General features: G+C 36.5%; 1 protein-coding gene across 2 annotated transcripts in view; it reads right to left on the reverse strand.

Moving 5' to 3' along the window:
- Positions 1-26031, reverse strand: part of RNGTT (RNA guanylyltransferase and 5'-phosphatase) — a 181007-nt gene that overhangs the window by 19588 nt on the left and 135388 nt on the right. For both annotated transcript variants that reach the window (XM_027743632.2, XM_027743630.2), the window contains one exon: positions 13746-13812. In XM_027743632.2, the coding sequence (XP_027599433.1) occupies positions 13746-13812 (67 nt within the window). The remainder of the gene's footprint in view (positions 1-13745; positions 13813-26031) is intronic.

The following is a 26031-nucleotide window of genomic DNA, read 5'->3' on the forward strand; positions in this document are numbered from 1 at the left end:
ACAAAAATCTCACATCATTGGCCATACAGAATCCAGCACAGCATCTCATGAATCTACCACTGAGAACATACTCAAATATTTTTTATTACAACACATTAAGCTAAAAATCAATAGATTCATTTACCAAAATGGATTTAGTACTTCAGCTAACCAAGGGAAAGTAACATTTTTTTAAAAGAAGTGACATTTCATTATAGCATTCGGTTGTAAAGTCATTGGCAGAAATTTTTCTGTATACCAATTAAACAGTAACTCACTGAAGTTAGCAACATAAAAAGCAATGTTGCATATTTACAGTTCCCTTCCCAGTAAATGAAAACATCTACAGTTCTCAGCAATACAAATAAAGTGTCTGCACAATGGTCCTAACAATGCTGCTGCATCTCTGATCTTTTCAAATCTTTTTAAACTATTTTTCCCAAAGATATAACATGCTATTGTCTCTACAATCAACCTTCTTTTCCTTTGGTGAGAAGCAGAAGTGGCATTTTGAAAACTTCAATTTGTTGAAATATAATAGCGCCACTGAGCTCTATTGTTCTTCACTTTTATTCTCACTTTATGCTAGGAAGATAAAACTGCAGTGGTTTTACTGTTGTCAAACAAAAAGTAAACAAATAATGGTTTTGTTGAATATTATATAACAAGATACTGCATCAGTATTATTCAATTGAGTTTTAATATATATTTCTCTCTCAAATGTGAAACTTTACCAATACTAAAATCATTCTGGAGTACTTCCAAGCAGAGGTATATGTGACCCTTGCCATGAGAATTGTGAAACCTAGTTTGATGAAGAAATAATTTAAGTATTTCACTGTAAATTATACAAATAGAAAAACAAATTAAGAATGCAACAAGAAATAATCTTACCTGATTTACTGTCTGTGTACAGCTTCATTTTCCCCTAGGATTCCTGCTTTCTTAGGTATCAAGGGCATTCTTTGAACTGTGCACATGCTATTCAGCATTTCCTTGGGTAGGAGATCAGCATCCTTCTACTTTTACTAGTACGGAATCCCATCTTTTTGCCTACAGGCCAGCCTTTCAAGGGCACCATCTATTTTAGTTCCACCTTCCTCCTTATTTGCTAAGCTTCTATAAGAGCAACCAACTTTCTCATCAGAGGTCTAACGGAGCCTAAGCTTGTAGGACTTATCCAGTTTTAAAGATTTTGTTTGAGGATAGAAACGGTGGAAAAATTAGATATCTGAAAATCAATTACCAGTAGCTGAAGTGACAATTAAGCCACAGTGCTTGTCTGTGGGGAATACTATAGTGGAAATGTTCACTTGCAGTTAAAACAGCTGTACAATAAGAATTTGGTTTTACTCCAGCCTTTAATCTCATAATTAAAAAAATCCAGAGAGAATGGCAAGACGAGTATTTGCACCGTTATTTTAGTTATTTAAGATTAAGGAGCTAGTTTCTGTATGTAATCCACAGAGAAAGACTGGCACCTCTAGAAAGCAATTTAAAAGACTCAGTGAGGCAACCATCATGCTCTTTCCTTAGAGGTTCCCAGACTCACCTCTGGATTCAACTGTCTTCCACCGCCTATACAAGGAGCCTGTGGGGTCTATGGTGGCTGAAATTAGTTCATGTGACTATCCTTCTTTATAGTTATTCTAATGAGACAGGATATTATCCACAACCCCTTTTCCTTTCAAAGCTGATGTCCTGCATAATTATCTCATTTGATATTTCTTCTACCTTCTGTGTTATTGTTTGCAATTCTATTCTTTTTCATTTATCTAAATTTAATCTGCATTTGCCTTTTACCAGCCCTAAGCCAGCACAGTACCTTTCAATACGATAATTTTTGCCATCAACTGTTTTTCTCCAATCTTATCAGTATCTGACATTTAAAATATTTCATGATATTCACTATGCATTTTATATATACTATAAAGAAAGGTCTCAGAAACAATTTCCTAGTCAAAGAATTTCCCTGTTATACCATCTCTCATCCTTTGCAACTTCAACATCTTGATTTATTCATGAGTAATTTATTTTAAAGACGTTATCATCTGCATTTCGCAAAGGTACTACATGTTCAAGCTCATTCATCAAGTTCAATCTCGTTTCTTCGGTTCAGATTCAAAATAATTCACCTCTAAAAAGCTTAATAAATTTAGATATACTCTGTCTACAAACTGTACAATAATAATTTGCTTTCTTTTCCCCTCTCAAGCCTGATCTTCACTGGTGTTCTCATACTTTAAAACAATAAACAACTAAGAAATGGTTAAAAAAGGCCTAAAATGTGTCTTTCATTGTCTCTTTTGATTAGAATAAATTTCTAACAGGGTCAGATTTTTACAATTTGATTTAGAATCTATTTTTTTGTATCTATTCTTTCTCTTTGATGTCATCCATTCTACTGCCTTTATTTCACTTGTCTCCACTACCAACTAAAGCCTCTGATACAGAAAGACAATTATTTAAAAAATCAGAACAGATTAATAAAGAGCAATTATGATCACAAACATGACGTGAAATGAATAATTTCTGAAGGAAACAATAAAGACATGCAACTTTAAGACACTTCTTCCTCTGAGAAGACAATTATCTACGAGTTTCCTAAATTGCCTAAAACTCCAGGAAGCTTGAGCACACTGCTATACCGTTTAAGTACAGTCTTCTAGTAAAAAGAAAATGCAAATGCAATCACATTTATGGAAACTAAGCGTGGGGATGTCTACATCAAAGGAAAAAACAGTCCCTGTTGCCACTCAGTCAAGCACAGGAGCTGGCCCCACAAACAGCTGTTGTCATCAAGGTATCCTCAATTACTCAGAACAAATTATGCTCTCTATGTGCAGAGGCACACCCAAAACAGGTTTGACAATGCAGTTATAACACAGGAACAGCTGCAGCAACAAATTACCATGTTCAAGAGCTTAAAATCATCATGGACAAATCATTCTCTCTGCCAGATGATTTTTATAAAACATAAGAAAGCAAAACAAAAGATGGTGCCAGCCCCAAATCACCCACATACAGGAGCCAGAACACTCTCAAACACTGAAGCCTGAGGAAAGAACAATGTGACAAAGAGGACGAGGACAATAGCAAAGCACAACTTGCACTACATCACAAGAAATCTGGCAGTTTTACAATGACCTGATCAGTTATTCCACTGTGACAAGTATGAAGGCTCAATGCAATGCAGATGAGAAATATCTGCAATATCTACGCTCATTTATTGCTAAAACAAACCTCTCATTCTCAGGATCTTTCTCAGCAATTTTTAGTTGGTAGTAAGCAATAACTTTATGGTTCAGAGACAGAGCTTAAGCCTTTTGTTCTGCTGTCTCTTCAATATGGAAAATAAACTGTCCATTAATGTGTTATTTTAATGAGACATAATCTGCATGTCCTATTGCTCGCATTTATCACAGTATGCTTTCATACCACTGGGCGCAGGAAAGCTACCAGAAGCACAATCTGCTTATCGCTTTGAAAATACAGTTTTCAGTACGACTATGCCTCTCAGAATGGTGTCTGTAGGGGCTCAACAGTAAATAAGAAAGCAAATGAATTCAAGACAAAGGAATGCTGGGACAAAAAAAGAAAATAATGAAAACTAAAGTCTGATGGCACACATATTAGCTACTGCTGGTTTCAAATCTCATTATTTATCAAATGAAAGGAAATGGGAAACTCCAAATCAACCATCTCTAATGTGACAAAAAATTGCTTTTTGGCTTAATCATTGGTATTATGACAGAAGTACCCTAACCAAAAGAACCAAAGAAGAAAATAGGAATGGTCTCAGGGATTAACTTTGGAGGTTTTCCCTAAGACTCATAGTAGATCAGTATTGCTGCTCGAACGGGCAGCAGACAGGACTGGAGGGGAAGGGAAGGTGTGAATGTTACGTAGCATGACTGTGACTTCCCAGCACATATGCAAGTTTAGTTAGTCTTCCCTTACTCGTGCACAAGAGTTACACCCCATTTCAGGCATTTACAGAGTCTCTCAGCTTGTTTACATCCAACAGCTACCCAAGAGCAGCATTGGTTGTTCTTCTTCCAGCCTGTTAACTCCTGAGCTTTGCTACTAATGAAGCCATTGCTGCCACTTACAATTTCTTTTCTTCTTTGCTATCATTGTTTTAAAATTAGTTATATGGCTCTGAACAGTCTATAAACCTCTGAAGTTTTAGAAACATTCCTGAGAACATCAGCTTCTCTCAGTTCCAGTTAGACTCACAAATTTTTAGTTTAAGCCAGAGATGCTTTATTCTTAATATATTACCACATGCTCCATTAAAAAATCCATACTGTCATTACAGGAAAACAGCTGAAGAATGACTTCAAAGAAAAAAACACCATCTTTTTTTCTTCTAAATTAATATTTTAGTGAAGAAAACACAGCATGTTCTTTGAAAGAGGACCATAGCATCTCTGGTATATAATGCAATTCTACCTCTTAATGGAAAAAAAAGATGCATCTTTTCATATTTTTTGTATTATGAGGAAAACAAGCACTTTTAAGGTAAATATTTAACAAGAAAAAAAGGCAAGATACTAAGAATGGAAGTACTGAAAGCCTTGTATAATGTAAGTTGTGGTCACAGCCATAGGAAAAGATAAGGAAGAACTGACTGGAATACGGTATGTTAGTATTACAGACTGAAATAAAGCTCTGTGCAATCAGTAACAGCAGAGACTCAGAAACATCCAACTGTACAGTTTCCCAATAAACACAATACATTATGCAGTTTTATATATCCTTATGAACTAGTTAAGTCTCACAGCCGTGACTGCTTGTACTCTAAAATGTCACAGAGCCCGAAAAATTCAAGTAAGAAGGGCCACCCAGTCATCACCCAATCCAGCCTCCTGCTCTCAGCTGAATTAACTTCAAGGATGAGTCAGGTTGCTGAGGGTCTTTTCCTGTTAAATTTTGAAAATCTTCATGATTTGCAATCAGAGATTTTATGGTGTCTTCAGGCAACCTGCTGCTGCACCCAAATAACCTCACTGTGAAATTTTTTTCCTGGAATTTTCCCACTTGTCCTTCCCCAAGCCTCTCTGAGAAGTGTCTGGCTCTTTTTTTCTGCCATTTCACTTTAGGTGATGGAGGACTGCAATAAGTCCCCCCTCTACCGTTCTCTTCTAAACAACCCCAGTTTCTTTAACCTCTCCTCATAGGCCAAATGCTCTATGCTTCATCCCAACCCCCACAGGAATCACTCCAGCAGGGTGACTTTTCGTGTACCAGGGAGCCCAGAGCAGTGGACGGTTACCCCACACGACTCTCACGAACACTTGAGCAGAGAACAGCGACCTTCCTCAGCCTGCTGGCAATGTTCTGGCTAAGACAACCCAAGGTGTGGTTGGCCTTTACCAGTGCAAGGGCACATGGCTGGCTTGCATTCAGTTTGTAGCCGCTGGGACCTTGGGATGCTTCTCTGCAGAGCTGCTGCGTAACCACTTAAGGCTCCAGCTCACTCTGCCCCTGATTCACAACCCTGAATTTGCCTCTCCTGAATTTGTCAAGGCTCCTTTGTCAGCACTTGTTTTTCTAAGCTTTTTGAGAAATGGGGTATTATCATACTGATTTTGTATTGGTAGGATGTATTTGTAAGCCCAGGAAATGGAAGGCTTAAAAAGCTTCAATCTGTTCATTTTTACAATACTCATTAAAAGCATTTGAAGTTTTTTTTTCTTACATAGTTAATCTAGAGGTAAATAGAAAACCAAAAACCCTCAATAAATTAAGATCTACAATCAATTAGCTATTTTAACCTTCCCAGAAGGCTTCATTTACCCTATGCTTAGCAAGAACAAACTTGGATTGATTTTCAAAAAAAAACCTACTAGGAGCTGAAATAACAAAAGCTGTCCCCACAAAAAAAATCATAGTCCAAAACCAAGCACCAATTATTCTATCTTATTGGCAGCAACAGAATACTACAGAGGTAATCTTCCTAATTCTGTGGACTTCTATGGAACACCACATGCTTTACAAAGAACAACTTTATAAACTGAATTCATAGGCATAATCATGACAAAAAGCAAAATGGGAACGGATCCATCAGAACAGAGAAAATTTATAAATTATAGCTCATTAACATTTTGTTCTTAGGGGCAGCAATTGTGAGAGCATACAAAATCACTGCTTCAGTTTTTGCAGTGCTAATGCAGATTTTCTAGCTATTCTCTTTCTGTTTACATCGCCAGTTCCAAGGCTAGATTTTTTTTTTTTTAATATTTTTCCCCTTAGTATGTCTATAAGGAATAAATATGCCCACTGTATACTGGCTTTTACTGTAATATAAATGCACATATATACAATACATTACTATTTTATTTATACTATTTATACTGCCAGTGTCTAACATTACCAGGCAGGACTGAGGGCCCTAATATTCCAGGATCTATACAAATACACAGCCAGTCAGGACCCCTTGCACTTAAAGAGTTAGCAAGTGCTACTGAGAAAAGCTGCAACAAAGAATGCCAAGATGTAGAGAAATATAAGGAAGAAGTCAAGCGATAAAGAATTAAGTCTTATGCTTTTTGTCCTTCCTAGTTAATTCTTAAAGCAATGGTTCAAAATTGTCTTATTTTCAAAATAAGTTAAATTTAACAAACATATAACTTAGGAATGAGCAGTGGGTGATTTCTTGGTAGCACCTTACAACATTTTCTAACTTGCAGTTTGTTCGATAAATCCTCTCTAGCACCTCCCTCACCTTCTTTACAAGATACCAACTGCGTGGGTAGGGCAGAATATCTCAGATTCAGTTACTGCTCTCGCAGATTCAGAATTTAGTTATTGAATATGTTCAGATTGTTGTTTAGGACACAAAGTCCTTGTAACTGAAGTAGAAGATTCCGAGATGCCTAAGCACTCCAGGTTCCATCAGGTTCACTTCAAGTCCTAGGTTGCCCTCCTGAAAACCCTCTCACTGCTGAGAATTAATTTTATTTTTAATGTAAAACATACCATCATTCCTGCTAGAGGCAAACACAGTCTGTAACCCTACGCCAGATAACTTTTCATGTATCTCAGAGCACCCTGAAGATAAAAAATAAGATGCTGAATTTGACTCAGTACTTTATGTGGAATCAGTGCAGAAGAAAGGAATGAGTGGAAAAGGACAGGTTCAGGCTCCAGAAAGCATTATTCCACCATTGTATGACTTGTCATGAGAAGACTGTACATTGTCATCTTGTACCAATAAACATTATAACTCTATAAACATAAGAGCCACCCACCAATTCTCTTGGAAGACTGTTAACAATAATAAATATATATAATTAATGTTGATTACTTTATCCTAAAGATGCAGTTTGAGGTTCAGAAGAGGTAGAAAATTATACAGCTTTATCCTCATTTTGTGCCTTTTAATTTAGAGTGACTGTGTTTAATGAAATGTAGAGAGACAGATTATCTGAGTTTATCATCTTTCACAATCATTAAATTATACAATTATCACATTCCTTCTCAACAGTGTCAATGTGTTTGTTCCTAGTGGGAGTTGGATCTAGATCTGTAGCTCTCAAAGTGTTCTTCAGCTTTCAGAATAAAATTATTTCTGTCTAGCATAACACATTTATTCTCCTATCATCACTTTCCCAGCTTAAAATCATCTTCTCCCCTTCTTCTTCCCCTCATACCTGTGGTAACTCTGCTAATATAAAGACAAAACAATCCTCTGACAGTAGCTTGCTAAGCTAACCAAGCGAGTTACCATTATTTGTCTTTGACAGGCCTCTATTCCACCCTGTGGTGTCTCTTTCAGTTTGAAATTATTTGTCTTCACTGTGAACAACCAAAATCAAACACTTACAGATAAATCTGTATTTCCATTTTCTCAGAAACATCTCACTTCAGAAATTCTAGGGCTATATTTGTTGTCATTTTGAAGCTGAAGAACATGATATCCTTATATCATATTCTATGGCATTCCACATCACATAAAATACAATTACAGCACAAAACAGTAAGAAAGGGAGATAGGCAACAGAAACAATTCAGACTACAACTTCACTACGATAAATGAGTAATCCTTTCTTGCTGTGGTAGCGAACACAAAATCCTCTGTCAATATGCATGAAAGTACAGTAAACAAAGCATAAAATAATTAAGGCACCAACATACTCCAACACCAACAGGCACAAATAGAAAACTTTTAAACATTTTTTGCTACAAGACTGTACAGACCACAGGGGTACTCTGAAGCTATGTCACGACAGCAAATGAGCGTATGGCAAAAGCTGGACTAACTCTCCTCATAAATATGGAGTGGTCTGAAGAGCTGTACCCTAAACAAAGGTATCCCAAGCTTTGGGGTCACGAAGTGGTAGTAGAAGTCATTGTCATTCAGGGAAGAAAAACATGCCAGCTTCAGTAGAGAAATCAGCAGCTAATCCTAGCCTAAAAAATAAGCTCTTGAGAGTAGCAAGATCATCAATTCATTCCTTTTCCCTCTTCTTTCGGGAAAAGATTGTTTGGTAAATTGTGGCCAATCACTTCAGTAATCAACTACAGATGTTTGACACTGCTGAAGGAGTCATGAATGATGATGTCTCGCCTGGTTCTCAGACATCAGTTCAGTTCAGCCTGTGTGTGCGGACAAAGGTAAAGCAGCTGTGTTGAAGATGTTTCAGCTATTGGGAACATTGCAGTAAAATTTCTGAGGTGCTGAAAAGTTGCCTGCAGATCTTAAAGGTGGATGAATTTGTATTTGGAGGGTCTACACGTTTTGATGTGATATGATCAGAGAAATAATTTTGGGGTGATTGCCTGCTGCAAGGCCTCTTTCTGGCAGAATTCCATAATGCTTTATCATGTTTCAAGTTAACAGTGTATTTGCTGAGGGAAAATGAGGCAGTTGGGCAAATAATAGCTTAGAACGAAACTGCATTCCCAGAGTGTAGGCGGTAAGCTTAGCTGCCTCAGCAATCAGCAATACTGTTCCCAAGTTTAATAAAATCACAGATAATGGCTACTTAGCTGCAGGTCAGAGCAGAGAGCTTGATTCCTTTCTAGTCCTTGACAGCAAGGCTGCTTTAACTACAGCACCAAATTCCTCAGAAGCAAACTTAAAACTCATAATCTCTCCACTGGGGTCCTATCACAGAAAAAAATACTAAGAACCCACTACTATCTCCAAAATATTCTTTTTCAAAGAAACTGTCCTCATATTCTATTAAATCAAACAATTCTATTTTGAACAAAGTAGTCTTTATTACAAAACTTTCTAATAACTGCTCTTAAAACACTAAAAATAAAATAGTAGTAATTAATCTTTTTTAAATGGTAATTTAATGTGTTAAGAGCCCAAAAAATGAAACTAGTCATTAGCTTATAGTAAAGACTGCCAGAAGCTTCATTACTGATTAATAATGGAGAACACAGTGTACTGAACAGTTTCCCCTAACCCCAGAAGCAACTAGGAACCGAATCGTAAAAACTTACAATACTAGTAAATTGATTAAGCAACATAATTTTCTGTACAGATATAATTACTGCATATAGTGTAGCTAAGTTTTCACAGTAATCTACATTGATCAAATCTCTAGTTTAAAAACAATGTGTCACATATGTTATGAAGAACTCTTTTTCTGTAAACAGGTTAAAACCCCATTAAAATACCCTTCCATCGGGTGACTATTATGTATGCTGGAACAATGGATTTATTTACTTCTAATAAACAAAAAATTTCTATGATAAAGTTTTTGCTTTAATAGCTTCATTGTTAGTAAAAGAATACTAACAATATTTAAGGAAAAGATATTGAAGAAAAATTGCTAGTTAATTCCAGCTAATGTCAACACTTTATCTTGGTAATCAAGATTGTCACTTACAGAAACCTTTTTCATTTCATCAGATTTACAGGAGATATTTAATTAATACAACCTCTTAAGATATAAGCTGATGCTAAAGAAAACTACAAATCATTGAATTGCTCAGAGTTCTTTTAATGAAAGCAGAAGCGTATGACAGTAACTCCTATTAATACCACTACTAACATAGCTTAAATGGGAAAAGAAATGGGAAAAGAAAACAAACATTTATGGTGAAACTTCTACAATACCTTGAACAGACACTAGAATTAAACAACAATTTATAATAGTTTTATTTAGAAACAAAATGAAATTATTAAGAGCAACTACCCTCTATTAAATAGATTTCTTCAATGTAATCTTAAAGAATAATCCCCTGGAAATAAAATAAGCCACTACCACAACAGAATTTGAACTAAAGGATGAATTCATTTAAGAGTCTCAGAAGCTAAAGGAAACAGCCATCATTTTTTTAAGCCACTGAACTTACTGAAACTCACTAAATATTACCATAGAACAAGAGTGATCACAAACACAAAGCAAAACTTTATAAAGTTCTATCATGAACTCTGTTCAAAGTAGCAACATACAAAGTCCTGCAATACCTATGAACTGGAACATTATTAGAAAGTTCCAGGCACATCCCTCTAGCCAGTAAAACACTGTTTATTCCCCATTTCTTCTATCTATCTGCTACCAAATGCAAGATTCAAAAGCTTGAGGAGTGAATGCTTCACATTTCTTTTGTATAATGAAGTACAGAGATCAAACACCTAAAAAGCACAACCACAGATACCACTGAAAGCAAGTTGAAGAGGAAAATCAGGTAATTTTAGTTAATCTTACCAGTTCAGCTATGTCTCAAAAACATTATAAATATTAATATATATTAATGAATTATTAATGTGAGACTGAAAGACATAGAAAAATCATCCTAGAAGAGACGTTAGTATTTCAAACTCTTTTCCCAGAATTGCCATCTACAGTCTTCATCATCAAAGACACCAGTGCAATTATCTCCCGCACAGTTCTGGAAAATCAAACTTGTTTGCTTTTGGGAAGGGATACTTTGATAAGGAGCTTCTCTTTTGCAGTTTTGTAAATGCACATAAATTGAAACATGAATTTATGAGTACTAGCATGGCAGTTTATATGTTTACTATGAATATTTCAAAGCCCTGGTAACATTCCTACTTGTGCAACTGAAAGTGCACTAAAATGCACTGGAAGTACTGCTGTCTAATAATGGTCCACTTGGAGTAATAAATCTATGCTGACAGACAAGTGTAGTGGTTTGGGGCATTCCTTAATGCACACTTTTAGCAAAAGTTTACCGTATCTTAATAGAATACATAATACCTGGGATGTTTGCAAATGAACATGAGTGGGTAATTTATATTACAAGAGAAATCAATCCATTACACAATGTGTAAAAGCATAGCTGACCTAAAAGGTTATAAAGACTCTGCCTTATATATATTCCAAGACAATATGTGGTTCAGCAGTCTTTTAACTGGTGGAATCATTGGCAAATGTGTATTAAAGACCTGAAGAGCCACTGGAGGAAGAATGAAAGAAATGCTTTGAAGACCTGAAGAACTGTTGGGGGGAGAATGAAAGAAACTTGTGTCAACAGTTACAAAAGACCACTGTACATCTTCAGACTACATAAACTCCTTTTCCAAGCACCAACTCTTAATGTGAATTAATACTCCCTTTCTTTTTGGTGCTGAGGATCTCTATGACATTGTGATCCCATCACTCTACACCAGTTCCTCCTGCTGCCATACAGACAACATTCTAGAATCTCAAGCCATCAGATAGCACCCTCAATTTCAAAAGCTTTTGTTTTTGTCAACTATATGCCATTTCCCAGTTGAAATTAATAATACAAACAACAAGACAAGTTTACCACTTCAGCATTGCCTTTAGCATCAGAAGCAAATCAAAGCAACAGTGTGCAAACATACATTCACTCATATATATGCCTATAGCTCCAAAAATAAAAGTTATGTTTTATAGAATACAGCTCACAGAATTATCTTATTCAAACTTGGTTTATTCAAACATATCAATGTAAACTACAGTAATTAATTACCTACTCAAATTAAATGTATGTCACATATTTATCAAGCATTGTACCATACATAAGGCAAGAACTGAAAATGTTATTGTGCCATATCTTCAATACTGTGCCATCCCCTACCCTAAAAAAGGCATCAACAGAGATACAGAAGGGTATGTAGAACAAAAAAAAAGGGGTACTGATTGGAGATACAGAATGGTTGGATACAGAGAGCAATTAAATAGATTAAGTTTCTGTAGTTTGAAAGATGCAAGATTGGGGTAATGTGGAGGAGAAGATAAAAGTCAGACTTTTCACCAGTTCTCTTGCCATAAGGCCTAGCTTAAACCCAAAAGAATTATTGGGCAACAGATTTAAAATAAAATATCTTGAGATAGTATGGCTTTGCACGTTGAAAATTTAGTGGAAAGTCCCATAGGCACACTCAGGGAGGGAAGTCCAGCTGAGTCTACTAAACAACAGGATGCAGATATAACTTCCAGCACAGAAGACCTTGCATGCAAATTGCAGGAAACTGTGAGTAGAAGGGCCTCTCCCTGGCTGCAAGTGATAGGAGGGGCACCACTGCTCACTGCAGGTAGCTGAAAAGGAGTGCAGTATTTACCTCTTTTCTCTCACACCCACCCAGTAAACTTAAAACTCTTCCCAGCCATAGGGAAAACCTCCCATTTTGCTGCTTATTATTCTTAGAAGTGGATGGAGCAGGCAGAAATGGGCCTCAATTGGAACAGGAGAACAGTTAGAGAACTTTCAGAAGCACTATTCTGAAGTTATCACCAAAAATATACAATCGTATTTTTGATGAAACTTCTGGCAATATGTTTCATAAAAGAAACATTTAAATTGTTTGATTATTAGCCAAACTCAATAATACACATTTAGGAACTGAGAAGATGAAAGAAAGGGAAATTGGGAAGATGAAAAGCATGCATTTGTTATTTTAAAGTCATTTTAATACAGTACCAAGGTTTAAGCTATAAAAAGTACTTGTTAGATACGGTTGGGAGTACTGTTGTTTAGTAACATAATTAGGGATGGTAAAGGAACACATCTGAGTTTCAGAAATTAAGTTTCATTTTGATGTAAAACAAAACCAAGGCTTTTAAAATTCTGAGAGGCACAAGCATATGCACACGATGGAGGGAACAATGCAGCCAAGAATGCAGAATATGTAGTAATTACAGGTATCATCTGAGAGATGGGAACATTTCCGCATTCTAAAATAGATACATTTCCACATCTCAGTGTAATGACTGACATGCTAATGCCTCCCTCTCTTTGTTCTAATAAAATACCCAGGAAACTCATCAGAATCAGTCCATATATTCTTGCAAAACATTTTTGTTTGCAACTGACATGACAATAATTAATTAGCAACTGGCAATTAGAAACACGAAACTATTATAGTACCACTGAAGGAAAAGAAACAGTAAGTCATAAAAGACATATGATTTTCCAGCAATTGTATGAGTCTTTCATAATAAATCTAATAATACTGGGAAAACAATCTGTGCTTTTTACTGTAGTGTCTTCCCTGTCAAGGATCACTTAAAGAATTACAGGGCTCCAAAAGTGGCTTTGTTTTGAAATCTCTCTGACAAGACAACCTTCTGATAATTAAACCAGAGTCAAAATTAATCAAAAGATGATAGGAAAAACTAAACTTCTTTGACAAGTGCACAGATTAAACTAAAACCAAACCCAGAATATGGTAAACATAACCAAAGTAGCACTATTTCCCATTATTTTTCCTGAAGCCATATTGATAACTTGAAGCCTGAAGTTTTCTAAATCATACAGAAGTGAAATAACTGAAATAGCCACCTCCCCCCCCAGCTTATTAATCATACCTTAATTTGTGCAAAAGGTCTGTCAAAGTTTCCAACATAAAGAAGACCAACATTCTGGGTGAGTAGCCTAAAAAAATGAAAAAAATCTTTTAAGATATCACTTTACATCCATAAGTTTTTTTCTGCATCTCTAGTAGTTGTTACAAAACCCTAGCAGGGTAACAAGCTTCATCACGACAGCAAGAGCTACCTTTGCAAATCTGATTACACAACCTTTTTTGAACTACTACAGAAAAGGAAAGATGTGAATTAAAGATGGATGCACATGAGTAATTTATGTTTACAATGCAAGCAGCTCTTCAATAAAATCATTTCACAGGCTTCTTTGTGATGGATGTCACTCAGTAATGTGGAAGAATGGCAGGTATATGCTTCTTCTATTTATTAGAGACCATTAGAGACAAAGAGACAGCAAGAGAAAAGACTTAAGTAAACACACAGTCAGAGAGCAGGTCCAAGAGCTAAAACAGATTAGGACATGTAAAAGTATGCACAGTAAGACAAAAATGACATCACTACAAGTAGAGAAATAACATAGAATCTCTGCAATATTGTCTAACGGTTTGCTAAATAAGAAGAGTCCCAGATACAGCTTGTGCCTGCTGTTCTCTTCAACTCTATAAAGTCATTGTGCACACCACTAAGATCCAGAGGGACAGTGGGATAAGTTGACTCAACTGACTGTTGATACTTCTGGAAAAGAGTTTGATTTCTGCAGATACTGTGCAAGTCAATGCCATCAGTACACAAACTCCAAATCCCAGAGGAGCATTAGGGCACTGCTGTTACAAACGAGGTTAACAAGAACATCACTGGCCAGTAAAAAGGGCAGGAGAGCACTGTGCTGTTCCAACCAGACAATCGCAATTTTCCTCTTGCCCATTGGTCATTCCCTCCAGACAAAGTCAAAACATTCACATAGATAAAATAAGTAAGAAGAGGTGGTGAACTATCATCTTCAAAAAACCCTTCTGTAATTAGATATGGTATACAAAAATTTCCAGGACACTTACAGAAATACCCAAAGGAAGTAAAGAGCAGTAAGGATCAGACCAGATCAGCCACAGTACAGACAGGCAAGTGGCTTTCTCCCTTTGCCCATTAGTGTGCCGGACGAAACTGGGAAGACTTGTACTGTTTTGCAATGGTTCTGCAGTATATGGAAGTCAGGATAAGCACATCAAACTTATTTTCAGTCAAATAAGTCAAATTTATTCAGAACTCATGTGTCTAGAATTGGAATATCCAGCATACTGATCGAACCTTCTCCTAGGACTATAACACAAAATAAGAAAATATTAAAGGGTTTTCTAAATGGAAAGAAACATGTGGGAAGTAATTAGTGAAAAAGGTTTAAAGAGACTCTCTAAAAAGGATTCAGGGTATGTCACCATATTTCAGAGAGAGGCATCTTAAAGCAAAAAAGTATTCTTAAAAAGAACTGCACATAATTATTATAAGACAGAAAATAAAAACAAAAAATCCACTAGCTGTATTTCTAGTAAGGGACCTTAAGAAGAGAAAACATACAGTGTGATTATTCCCACATGATTATTCTTCACATTTCCTTTACTGGATAAAAACATAGGACCATTAAAAATCTAAGTCTTTGGATGGCTTTAGTTAGAAGTAATGAACATCCAGGGAACCTTAAGACTGGTCTTTCCAGGAGACTATACTGTTGTCTATACTGTTTAACTTGCTATCACTCCAAACGAACTGCAAGAACTGGCTTCCTTAATCAGACTGACACTGACACAGTACAAGTTGATTACTATTTATTCACCTTTCACTGCCTTTTCACGTGCTATTTACATGGCACTTCAAAAAAGTAATGTTAATTCAATGCAGTGTAAGCAAAATTTTTGGGGCACAGAGTTATTTGTAGCTCTTCCTTGCTTAAATAAAAGGCTGCATTCTGTGTTTCTCTAGTTTACACATTCCTCTTGAGTTATGAAATTCAAAATTACATCACCAACATGCAAAACCACTCAGTTTTCATATAAGAACTCAACACAGTTGAAACGAGCATCCCAATATGATCGTAATTTAATGTCCTGAAACACTCTGGTTTTCTGCCCCTAAATGGTCTGAGCAATTAAAAAATTCTAAATCTCATCACTAGTATAAACTCTTTTACTCAGGGTCTTTCTTATGGGCATAATCTCTGTATTTCAGAGACTGAGGTCACACAGAAGAGTCTGTACAGCTAAGCAGGCTGTGACAAGAGTCACTTCTGAGGCTCAGGATAAGCAAAGCTACTGCAAGAGTGTATTTTGAGCAGTGCATACACAAAACAGTTGTGAGTTTCCCTCTAGGTTCCCTGGATCCTAGTGCTGCTGTGCAGACTATGGAAGGAAGTTTCCAGAAAGGAGCATGCACAGAAAAAGAAACAGGGTGGAGCCGGGAGCCGCTACCTCTCACAGGAGCAAATTACTGCAGACTAGCTGAACGCAGTAACTTGCTCCTGTGCGAAGCAGCAGCTCCTGCGCTTGCTCTGTTGCAAGAGCGGCGGCACATTGTGCAGGAACACAGACTGAAACTTGCAGCTCTAGCCAACAGCAGAGGCCAGATAGGCTGGCAAAGCAGGGAATATTGCAAGAAAAATACAGTGTGGGCAGCAGAATGGCTGAAAAGAGGTAAGGTAATTGGCACTGGAAAGGTGAACCGTGCCAAAGGAAAACCATGACCAATGAACAGGCAAATAGGCTTGAGGTGTCTGGTTTCTCAGGAGGAACGCTGCCCTGCAACACGCAGTGGTAGGGACCCAGAGCTTCCAACAGCACTGCTTTAAGTTATTCACTACCCCTGTGAAACAGAGCCTGTAACTCCTTCCTTAAATTTCAACAAGAATGCTCATAAAATCCCAGAACTGATGACAATTTATCATATAATAACTTGCAGTATTTTGGGACACAGGGTTTACTTCCACTTTCCAGTCAGAAGCAGCAAATAGCAGCTACAATGGTGCTGGGAAATGATCTAAGAACTTTATCCTTCATATGCTGTGGGCAGATTTGCAGTCTTCACAGAGGTTGCTGGTGAAAAGACTTCAATCTGGAGAAGACATGTCTCAAGAGTGGAATAGTTATGAAGCAAAATGGAGAGAAAAAAAAATCCTGACATTCAATGGGGCTACTGACCCTTGTGCACAGCTGCATCTTTATTGCTAAGTACACCTCAGCATACACATTAGTGGCTGATTAAGGCAAAAAAATGGAACACACACCATTTTAAGTATAAATTGGAGTCAGGATAAAATTTTAGGAAAATCTGTGTGACCACACTCACATTCTAACCTCCCACATTTAAAATAGCTTTATAATAGGGATTAATATTAGTTATGGTCTGAATGTTTTTATGTTTCATTTAAAATATACCTTTTGTGTAATAAGCATATACAAATACTTCCACTGATATGCTCTGTATGTGCTTTTAACTGCCTCTAAAAATCACGCTGGATGCATTTGCATTTCAGACAGAAATGACTGTTAGAAGTCATGAACACAAATGAACAAAAGCCCTGAGAACAGAAGCAACACCTTTTTAGGTTCAATAATGGTATTTTCAAACTTTGGAAGTTCTTCATGGATAGCTTTCAAGATAAAGGTAACTTTCATACTTAGTTTAATAAATTTTGTATTCAATTATGCAAAGAAATTATCCCAGTATGTCATTATTGCACATGATGACACAAGCACAAATAAAGCACTATGACACAGTAGAAAGGACACCAAATTCATGTGATGCAGTTGATGTCCTCTTAAGAATATAATAAATATTCTGCATTTATCCTGTGGTCACTTAAACTGGGAGGGGAAACTGTGCACTGTGCTGCAATATCATAATCGTAGAAAGAGAAGCAGTTTCTTAAGTAGTTTCTTGAACTGTCACTTGAATTCCCCTATGGTGACATTCCAATTATATTTTACTTCTTGCTTATGATAATCATTCCCCATTGGTTTAAAATTCTAATCATGTATTTTCTAGGAATAGGAAAAGAAGAAAATCAGAAAAGCATAGAGAATTATAAAAAATTATGTTAGGGTCAAAAGAATTAACTTATATTCCATTTTTTTCAAGATCATTAATTATTTCATTAATTTAATTCACTGACTATTGTAAGATAAGATAGTGAAAATAATACACTAACTATTATGAAATATAAAACTATATAAAAGGATCCAACAAGTTCTAGAAAAAGGCTAATAACAGGGCTTGTGAATTTAAACTGACATGCATATATGGTCTGCAAACAACAGGTATTTCATTTCGTTCTAGAAGTACAAAGAGTCAAAGAACTTGACAGTTCACAGAAGCAGTAGTGAACCCTGCACACAGAATACTGACAGTGGCAACACAGGGGCTTCCCAGGCAAGACAGAAGAGCTGTCTCCCGCTTTCCAGACTGCACTTATCAAACCACTTTTTCAGGCTATGAAGATACTCTAACAAAATTTCTTACTCATCGGTCAAGCAAGAAAACTTTTTTCATGGACAAATATAAGCTATTCTAGTATAATTACCATAGTAAAGAGTAAGCAAATAGACTGTATGTCTGATTTAGGACATTCTTCCTCAAATTAGAGCACAAATTGAAAAAAGTTACGAAGGAACTGGAAGAGATATTACGCACAGCTGGTTAAATAGTAAAGATGCAAAAAACCCTGGGTTTGAAGATGAGGTGAAAAAGGTTAGGAAACAATACATTAAAGTGCAAAAAAGACACCGTAAACAGTTTTATAATGCTAAATTCATCTCTGCAACCCCACAGAAATGTAAGCAAACACCTTTCATTCGATGAATTCTGAATTTGCAGAATAGTCCACGTCAAGTTAATGGTGATGGCAATTAACATAAAAGTGTATTCCAAGTAATATTCACATGGAAAAATGCAGTAGATAGCATAAACTACAGATTTGAATTTAACACCCTCTACCTTCCAACAATAGTACTCCAATAGTGTGTTCCATTAGTCATATTAATAAGCATGGTGCTTTCAAGCACATGCAACTCAGGCAAAAATACCAATGTTATGTGTTAATTGCCGTTCAAGCTCCTATGTGTGATACTTGAAAGGCTTCACTGAACTACCTCATTCCCTACAGTAAATCACTATCTGTCATTGACTATTGATAATGAGAATCTAGGAAGTAACTGATCCCTGAAAGACATAGTTCCACTGAATAATGTCACCACGGTTATACACCAAATCAAACAAAAATTACATTTAGAGGGCTTGAAACTGCAAACTGAAATGACCTCATAAATACAATAATGGTCTGCAAGCAATCCTAGACTGTCAAAAAGAACTGACCAATATTAAAGTTTACTTTCAGTTAGTAGGGTTTGTGTTATTTTTTGAAAAAGTGTTTGGCCGTTATGTTGGTTTTTTGGGGGAAATGGGGGAGTAGGTACACAAACACTTTCCTAGAGACAGGGACATTTTTCAAGACACATTCTTGCACTCCATAAATAAAACCACAGACGTTTCCAAAAAGCACTTCTTTTTGTTTGCTGCCTTTATGTCTAGTGCTGATAATATTTTAATGTTTGTCCAAAGCCTCTGTGGCTTTTTCTTACAGGCAAATTACATAAAGCAGCATTTTGACTACATTTACATATAACCTATCCATAAAAAATAGAAAGGAAAAGTAAGTAGAAACAAAAAGTACCTATTAAATAATCATGCCCATTCCTCCACCAATGGAGTATTACTCCCTGTAGTATAATGAGCAATTTGGCCAGGCTGGCCATAAATTATCTGGAAAATGAGGCTGCTTGACTTTTCCTTTGAGAGATTATTACATAGTTCAAGAGATTTCACTATTAGAATCTATTTCTAACAGTAAACATCAATTTTTCTTTCTGAATATCATCCCTTTCTCCTCACTGAAATATGGGACAGGAGTTAGGAACTATTCCCAATTTGCTGAAAGACCTGCCAGACGGCCTGTGCTGTAACTCTGCCCAGATTTATCCATGTTTGACAAAGCAAGAGCACTTACACAGCTCTGGACTCACTGGAACGTTATAAATACACATTATAATCTAAGACCCCATAGGGTCCTTTCACCTTAGCCATCTTTTAAAATGTAACAGACACCAACAACATCAGCAAATTCAACTACCAGAATTAAGTGAAGAATTGACACTGTAATGTGAAGCTTTGTATCTGCAGATTTCAATAAGTCTCATTACATGTATTTTGAAGTCAAAACAAAGACATTTTCAGTCTATCAGGAGTTACTTAAGAAAAACAGAACTAATAAGATATAGAAGAAATACATGAGATAATGACAAAGAAAATCTTGAGCATATCAAAGTAGAAAACTTAAAAAATCATCCAGTAGATTCACTTGATCATGTGGAAATAAAGGAAGCAAATAAGAAATATAGGGAGATTGCTAAAAACCCAGTGGATTTGTCTGTATCCACTCTAAAAATAAAGGCATCTAGGTAGGAACACGTGGGTCTTTTAGTTACCAAAATGAAATGCCTGAAGAAATAGAGGTACTAAAAGAAAAGCTCTGGGATATATTGATAATTAAGATGAAATAAAACACCGAACACTGATGCAACATATCCAAGATTTCTGATGTTTCTTAATATGGAGGGTCTGAATTGCTATTAAAAAACAAATCAAGCCAATTTTTAACACCCAAATAGGGTAATTTCTGCAAACTTCTCAGAGTCCTACCCTTTAGCACAGCATTGTTCAGCATGCCTACCTTGGCCACGCATGGCAGTGCTACTTAGGAGGTTGCACATCCCCTGCACTCACACTGTGGCTGCATCTGCCTCTCTTTTGATCATTTTAATGAAAGAGTGCTTAAAAACTAATGGGGGACAGGAGGAGCACCACACTGACATAATCGATTCAGACTGCCAAAAGGCTTCTGTTACAGTCTTCTTCCACAGTAATTTATTAAAAAACACCATAAAACTAGGCAGTAAGTACTTTTATATGGAAGACACTACTTACTGTTATGGATTGAACCCTGATTAAGAGACTGGACAGGCAGAATAAATGGTCAGTTTTCATCTTGGCAAAGGCCAAGTGACTATTCAATTTATGTAAGAGACTTTAATATATTTATGAGTAATCAGAAAAAGTCACGAACAGAGGAAGTCTGCTGATGAAGCAAGTTACGAAGCAATGGTTGGCAACTTTAGCTAGATTACAAAGTTTATCACTTTGAAAGGAAGCTGATATCGTATTTAGAAACATTCATACAACCTCAGCATTACTTTCCTCTGTGGTGAAAGATACATGCTCTTTTGTGTATGAATGAGGGAAAAGTACTTACACCATTAATTAAGGAATGTATCATTGTGTGTATGAACCTGGCAACTAGAACTCCATCATTTCCTAACATTTAAAGGCTTGACTTCAAAGCTCACTGAACTTTCTTTCCACATGTAGTTTTGTCATTCCTTTGTCTTTAGTCTTTCTAATTAAAAAAAAAAGCAAACCAAAACAACAACAAAAACCCCACAAAAATCCAACAACCAAACAAAGAAAAAAAAACATACACAAAAAAAACCCAAACCCCCAAACTTCTGTCCTGCACAACTATTCTAAACCACCCAAGCAGAGTTGGAAATTTAAACATTCAGCAATTTTAACACAGGTTGTTACCACTGAAAAACCATGACAAAGAACTGGCAGGGAAGCTATGATGGGGTGATCTCATCTGGCTATAATTTCCCCCATTCTGGCCTTCATTTGTCAGCACAGATGCTCCAACAGTCTTCTGTTTTTCCCAGTGCCCTGCATGCCACACCACTGGTGGCAAGACCTCATGGGTACCCCGAGTAAATCAATTGGTACCAGTATCCTTTTGACAATGCAGGGCAAACCAGATTGATCAGGTGATCTGTATTTAATTTCTTGTAACAAAAGAACAAGGAGTTATTGAATTATGCCAATTGAGTGAGAACTCAAATCTGATAAATACTTAATCGCTACACACTAGACTGGAGCTCACTGATGCCACCCTGGTGTGCAAGAGAAACAGGGACTGAACATGCATGTGCATAATAAAAATACCTAGAAACTAAAAATTCCCCTTAAAATAAAACAGTAGAGAATATAAAAGTCACTTGTCTACATGGATCAGAGATATAATCAGTATGAAAATTCCCATCTTCTTAATAAAGATCCTCCATGGGAAGGCATCATGAAAGAGCACCCTTAGCCATACATATGCACACTGCCAGACCACTCCAACCGATTTCTTTTTCTTCCTGTTTCCCCCCAGCACTTTAATCATTTATTCAAAATAAATACTTTATTAATTAATCATGCACAACCAGAGAAATTATTGAATTACAGTCTACAAACCATTTAGGTATGGGTTCACGGGGGACTATGCAGATCACAATCCCAAGGTGAAGCCTGTAATGAACAACGAATTGTTTGTCTGGAATTAGGATATGCACCCAGCTGCCACTCTATCCAGACACAAGTGCCACCAGCAGAATGCATGAACAGCCATCTGCTACAAACAAACCTACCACCCAAAATAAGGTAGGAAGGCTGTCAGAGATGTCAAGAACTCTACTGAATGCTTCACTCTCACTACTGAAACCTGTACAGATGGTGCAAGACTTAGCTTCTCTGTTCATTATAAGATTAAATCCTTCAGCATATTCATTACACAAACTTGTAAATGAAATTTCTTTTACAGAAATCCTTCAGTAGTAATAGACACAAAAGTAGTATTCTGCTTCTAAAGTATTAAGAAATGCAGCTGAAGTACTTTCCTGGGTGTGACAAAAGAAAGGACTATCACCTTGTAATGCCAGCTACCAACGCTGTAATACCAATTATTGCATCTGTAATCTGGAAGGCATTTGCAGGAAAGTTGTCCTGTCTTTCTGGTGTATCTGCTTAAAAAAAAAATAAATCTGTATCCTTACCCATAAGGCTCCTTTCTCTATAAGGGAAATCACTGCTTTGCTATCAGGGTGCTCTGCCTCACTTCAGAACTGCCACATCTCCTCCAGTAACCCCTTTCTCCATTTCTCTGTCTTTCCTTTATCTCTGACTTTAATGCTCAGCTGCCATTTGGTTTTGTTTAGTACAGACTTTTTAAGCTGGCTATCTCGCGCCAACAAATTCCTCCCTTCTCCCTTCTTTTTTCTCTGAATTTTATCAACATTTATTCAGATTCCCAAATTTAGAGGGGAAGCATCCTTTTGTCAGAGCCACCAGGAGGGGAGGAGGAATGCACTGCAATGATAGCAGCTTGGACAAGGCTAAGAAACGGAAGGCAGACAAGACTAGGAACAAAAAAAACCCCTCTGCGATGCCTCTGCTCCACACAGAGCATCTGCTTCACAGCAACAGCTCCCAGGTTGACAACTACTGTTCCAGTTTCTCCTGAGCAGCTGTGATCTCCACACCAACATAAACCTGAGGCAGTGACTAAAAAACACACAGGGCACTAGCCAGGCTCCATCTTCCCAGGCAGGCACTTGGAGTACGGTCACATCCAAGTTCACTAACACCCCAAGAAGTCCCAAGCAGCCAGACCCACTTCCCTGTTGAGGGTTGAGGAAGAGGACCAGGAAGCATCACCTCACCTAAGGAGCTGTTTCTACAAAATTTTTCATCCAATATAACCATATTGCAAGCTCCTCATATGCTAATAGGTATTCTTTTCCAATGTCAGCTTTTTAGATTTTATTTAAAATTATTAATCTATTTTGTCACACAGTCTAAAAGGTCTAAAAGCTGGAGCCTGCATGATGAACAACTTGCAAAAATGTATCTTTTCTATAAACTGTGGGAAAAAAATAATTGAATTGTTCATAAAAATTGCTGTATTATTATTACCAAAACAGAGCATCTTTTAATTTACTGTCCTGAATGATGAATTTTTATTATGTAGGGCACAAGTGAAAGAGCAATTATGATTAAATGCAAACTGGATAGGACAAAAATCTAGTTACTTCCAGACTTACCCTGGCTGATAACTACTACTGATTTAACTGGTATCAAGACCTGCTCTGTCTCTTCTTTCACCTCTTTCTGAGAAGATTTATGTAACATAAATAATTAAGTTATTAATTAACAAATGTACAGTAAAGCAGGGTTTTTTCCATTTTGCGATATGCCTTCAAGACATCATTTTTTACTGCAAGCAATTTTGCATGTTTTCTTGGACTATAATTGACACTTGCCAGAAAAAGCCTGCTTAAAAAAAACAAGTGCAACATGGTTCAGCATATTTTGATTTTCCAAGTAGAAAATCCTCATGGAGGTTTTATAAGATACCTGCATGGATAATAAGCCTTTTAAAGTAAGCTAACTGCAATTAATTACAGGTATTACACAAAAAAAATTTACCTTGTGCATTAAAAAAAAAAAAAAATTAAAAAAAGCCCCTGTGAAGTTAATTCAAGTCTTATTTAAGGTAGGACAAAGTCTCTAAGAAAAAGCAGTATGTTTCCTTAGACTAAGTGATACGACTAGGAAAAACAAGGACTGGAGCATGCAAGTTAATCTCAAGTATGAAGAAAGACTTTGATGTTTCAAAATTTGGCTGTATTTTTAATATCTATATGATAAGTACAACAAAATAACATAAGCTATTGCCTTTTCCTGTAATACCCAGTCTTAGCTACATCTTCAGACCATCAAAGAGAAAAACTTATCAATCAGCATACAGGAATGCAATTTCAGCTATTTCATGGAAATTCTATGCATTTTAACCAGGACTTTAATCACTTTGGAGTAGTGACTGATAGCAAATAAAAAATAATCACCTTTACTGGGAAACCAACCCTGAAGACTCACATGCAAATATGGGTGAGAGAAGTAAAGCAGAATGAATAAAACTTGAGCAGGAACACAAAATTGAATCTCTCTGGGAATAGTAACACAGAAACGAGAAGACACAGAAGACAGAAAAGGGCAAACTGGTAGAGCACATATTAGTGTAACAGATGAACGGGAAACCTGCATTTTAACATATCCCTCCTGTCAAGTTTTATACCAGCTAGGAAACCCAACAGCTGTGTGTCTCTAAACTTCTTTTACAATCTTGTTTCTTAAAACAATTGCAAGTGAGGAGTGGTCGAAGTTATTCTGTTTACTCAGTTATTACAGATCTGTGCTCTGGGTCTGCCCGTCCCAGCAAAGCCCCTGGGAACAACTCTTTTTGGAGGAATTCAATTTCTTTTGGACATTCCTCTGCTACATTTTACATGCACAGATTAGTGACAATGGGATTACACTGACAGTTTCTGCAATTCTGCTTCTTTTTGGTCTAAATATTTCATTTCAAATTCAGAATATTGCTTTAATTTTTCACATGCAACACCTACACTGGAAGAAGACTTATCCATGATTGATTTAAAATGCACAGAAAAAGAATTAACTCTAGGTTAAATTTATATGCACACACCTTCCTGAAACAGTAGAAAAATATCTATCAGACAACAATTAATACAAATGCTGCAAAATCAAATTTCAATTGTTCCTTCAGAGGAATCCTTTATCTGTTTAAAAATTAAATAGGCCATTCCTTTATTGAAGCTACTTTCAACACCACCTTGTTATTATGGCGAAGAAGATTTATTATCAAACAGTAAACAGGCATTTCATTCCGGTATAAATCACTTAAAGCTAAGACAGAATGTAATTATTGTATTTGACATTTGAAAACTAAGAGAAAGGAAAAGTGAATTGTTTTCCTTAGGACCAGAATACAAAAAGTGGTTTTAGACGAGTTAGAGAATTCTTGACCATTATTAATGTTTTATGAAGATACCCTGGCTAAACTAATCTGAGGGATAAAAGAGTGTGCAATCTTCTCCTTGAGAACTTGTGGGTAAGAAAAAATTTCGCAACTCTCAACTTTATCAAGCTTGCACACATGGCACAAACAGATTTTCTGCAATTGCCCCCAATATCCCAGCCAGTTCTGTAGGTCCAAGCGTCTGTTTTCACTGCAGCTAAAATGACAGTTATTCTCACTATACATTATCCTTTCTTCATTCATAGGTTTTTAATAAAACCCACCTTTCTCTAAGCTTATTAGCAGTTTTGCTTATACAGAAAATTGGTTGGCACGTACAGAAACTCAGAGTTATGGGGGTTAAGGGTGTTTCTGTTGTTAGTTTTATGTATATCAAACTTGAGTAGAAAGCTGCCATAGCTAGCAATAAATAAATTACAGATTATCTAAAATGAGGGTAGAGGAGGAAGTTATGTAGAATTAGGTTTCCTCCACCCTGCTTCTTCCTTCAAGTTACCTTTCCCACTGCTAATATCA

The sequence above is a fragment of the Pipra filicauda genome, unplaced genomic scaffold (assembly GCF_003945595.2).
Source record: "Pipra filicauda isolate LSUMZ 115617 unplaced genomic scaffold, ASM394559v2 scaffold60_size3304689_pilon, whole genome shotgun sequence".
NCBI lineage: Eukaryota > Metazoa > Chordata > Aves > Passeriformes > Pipridae > Pipra > Pipra filicauda.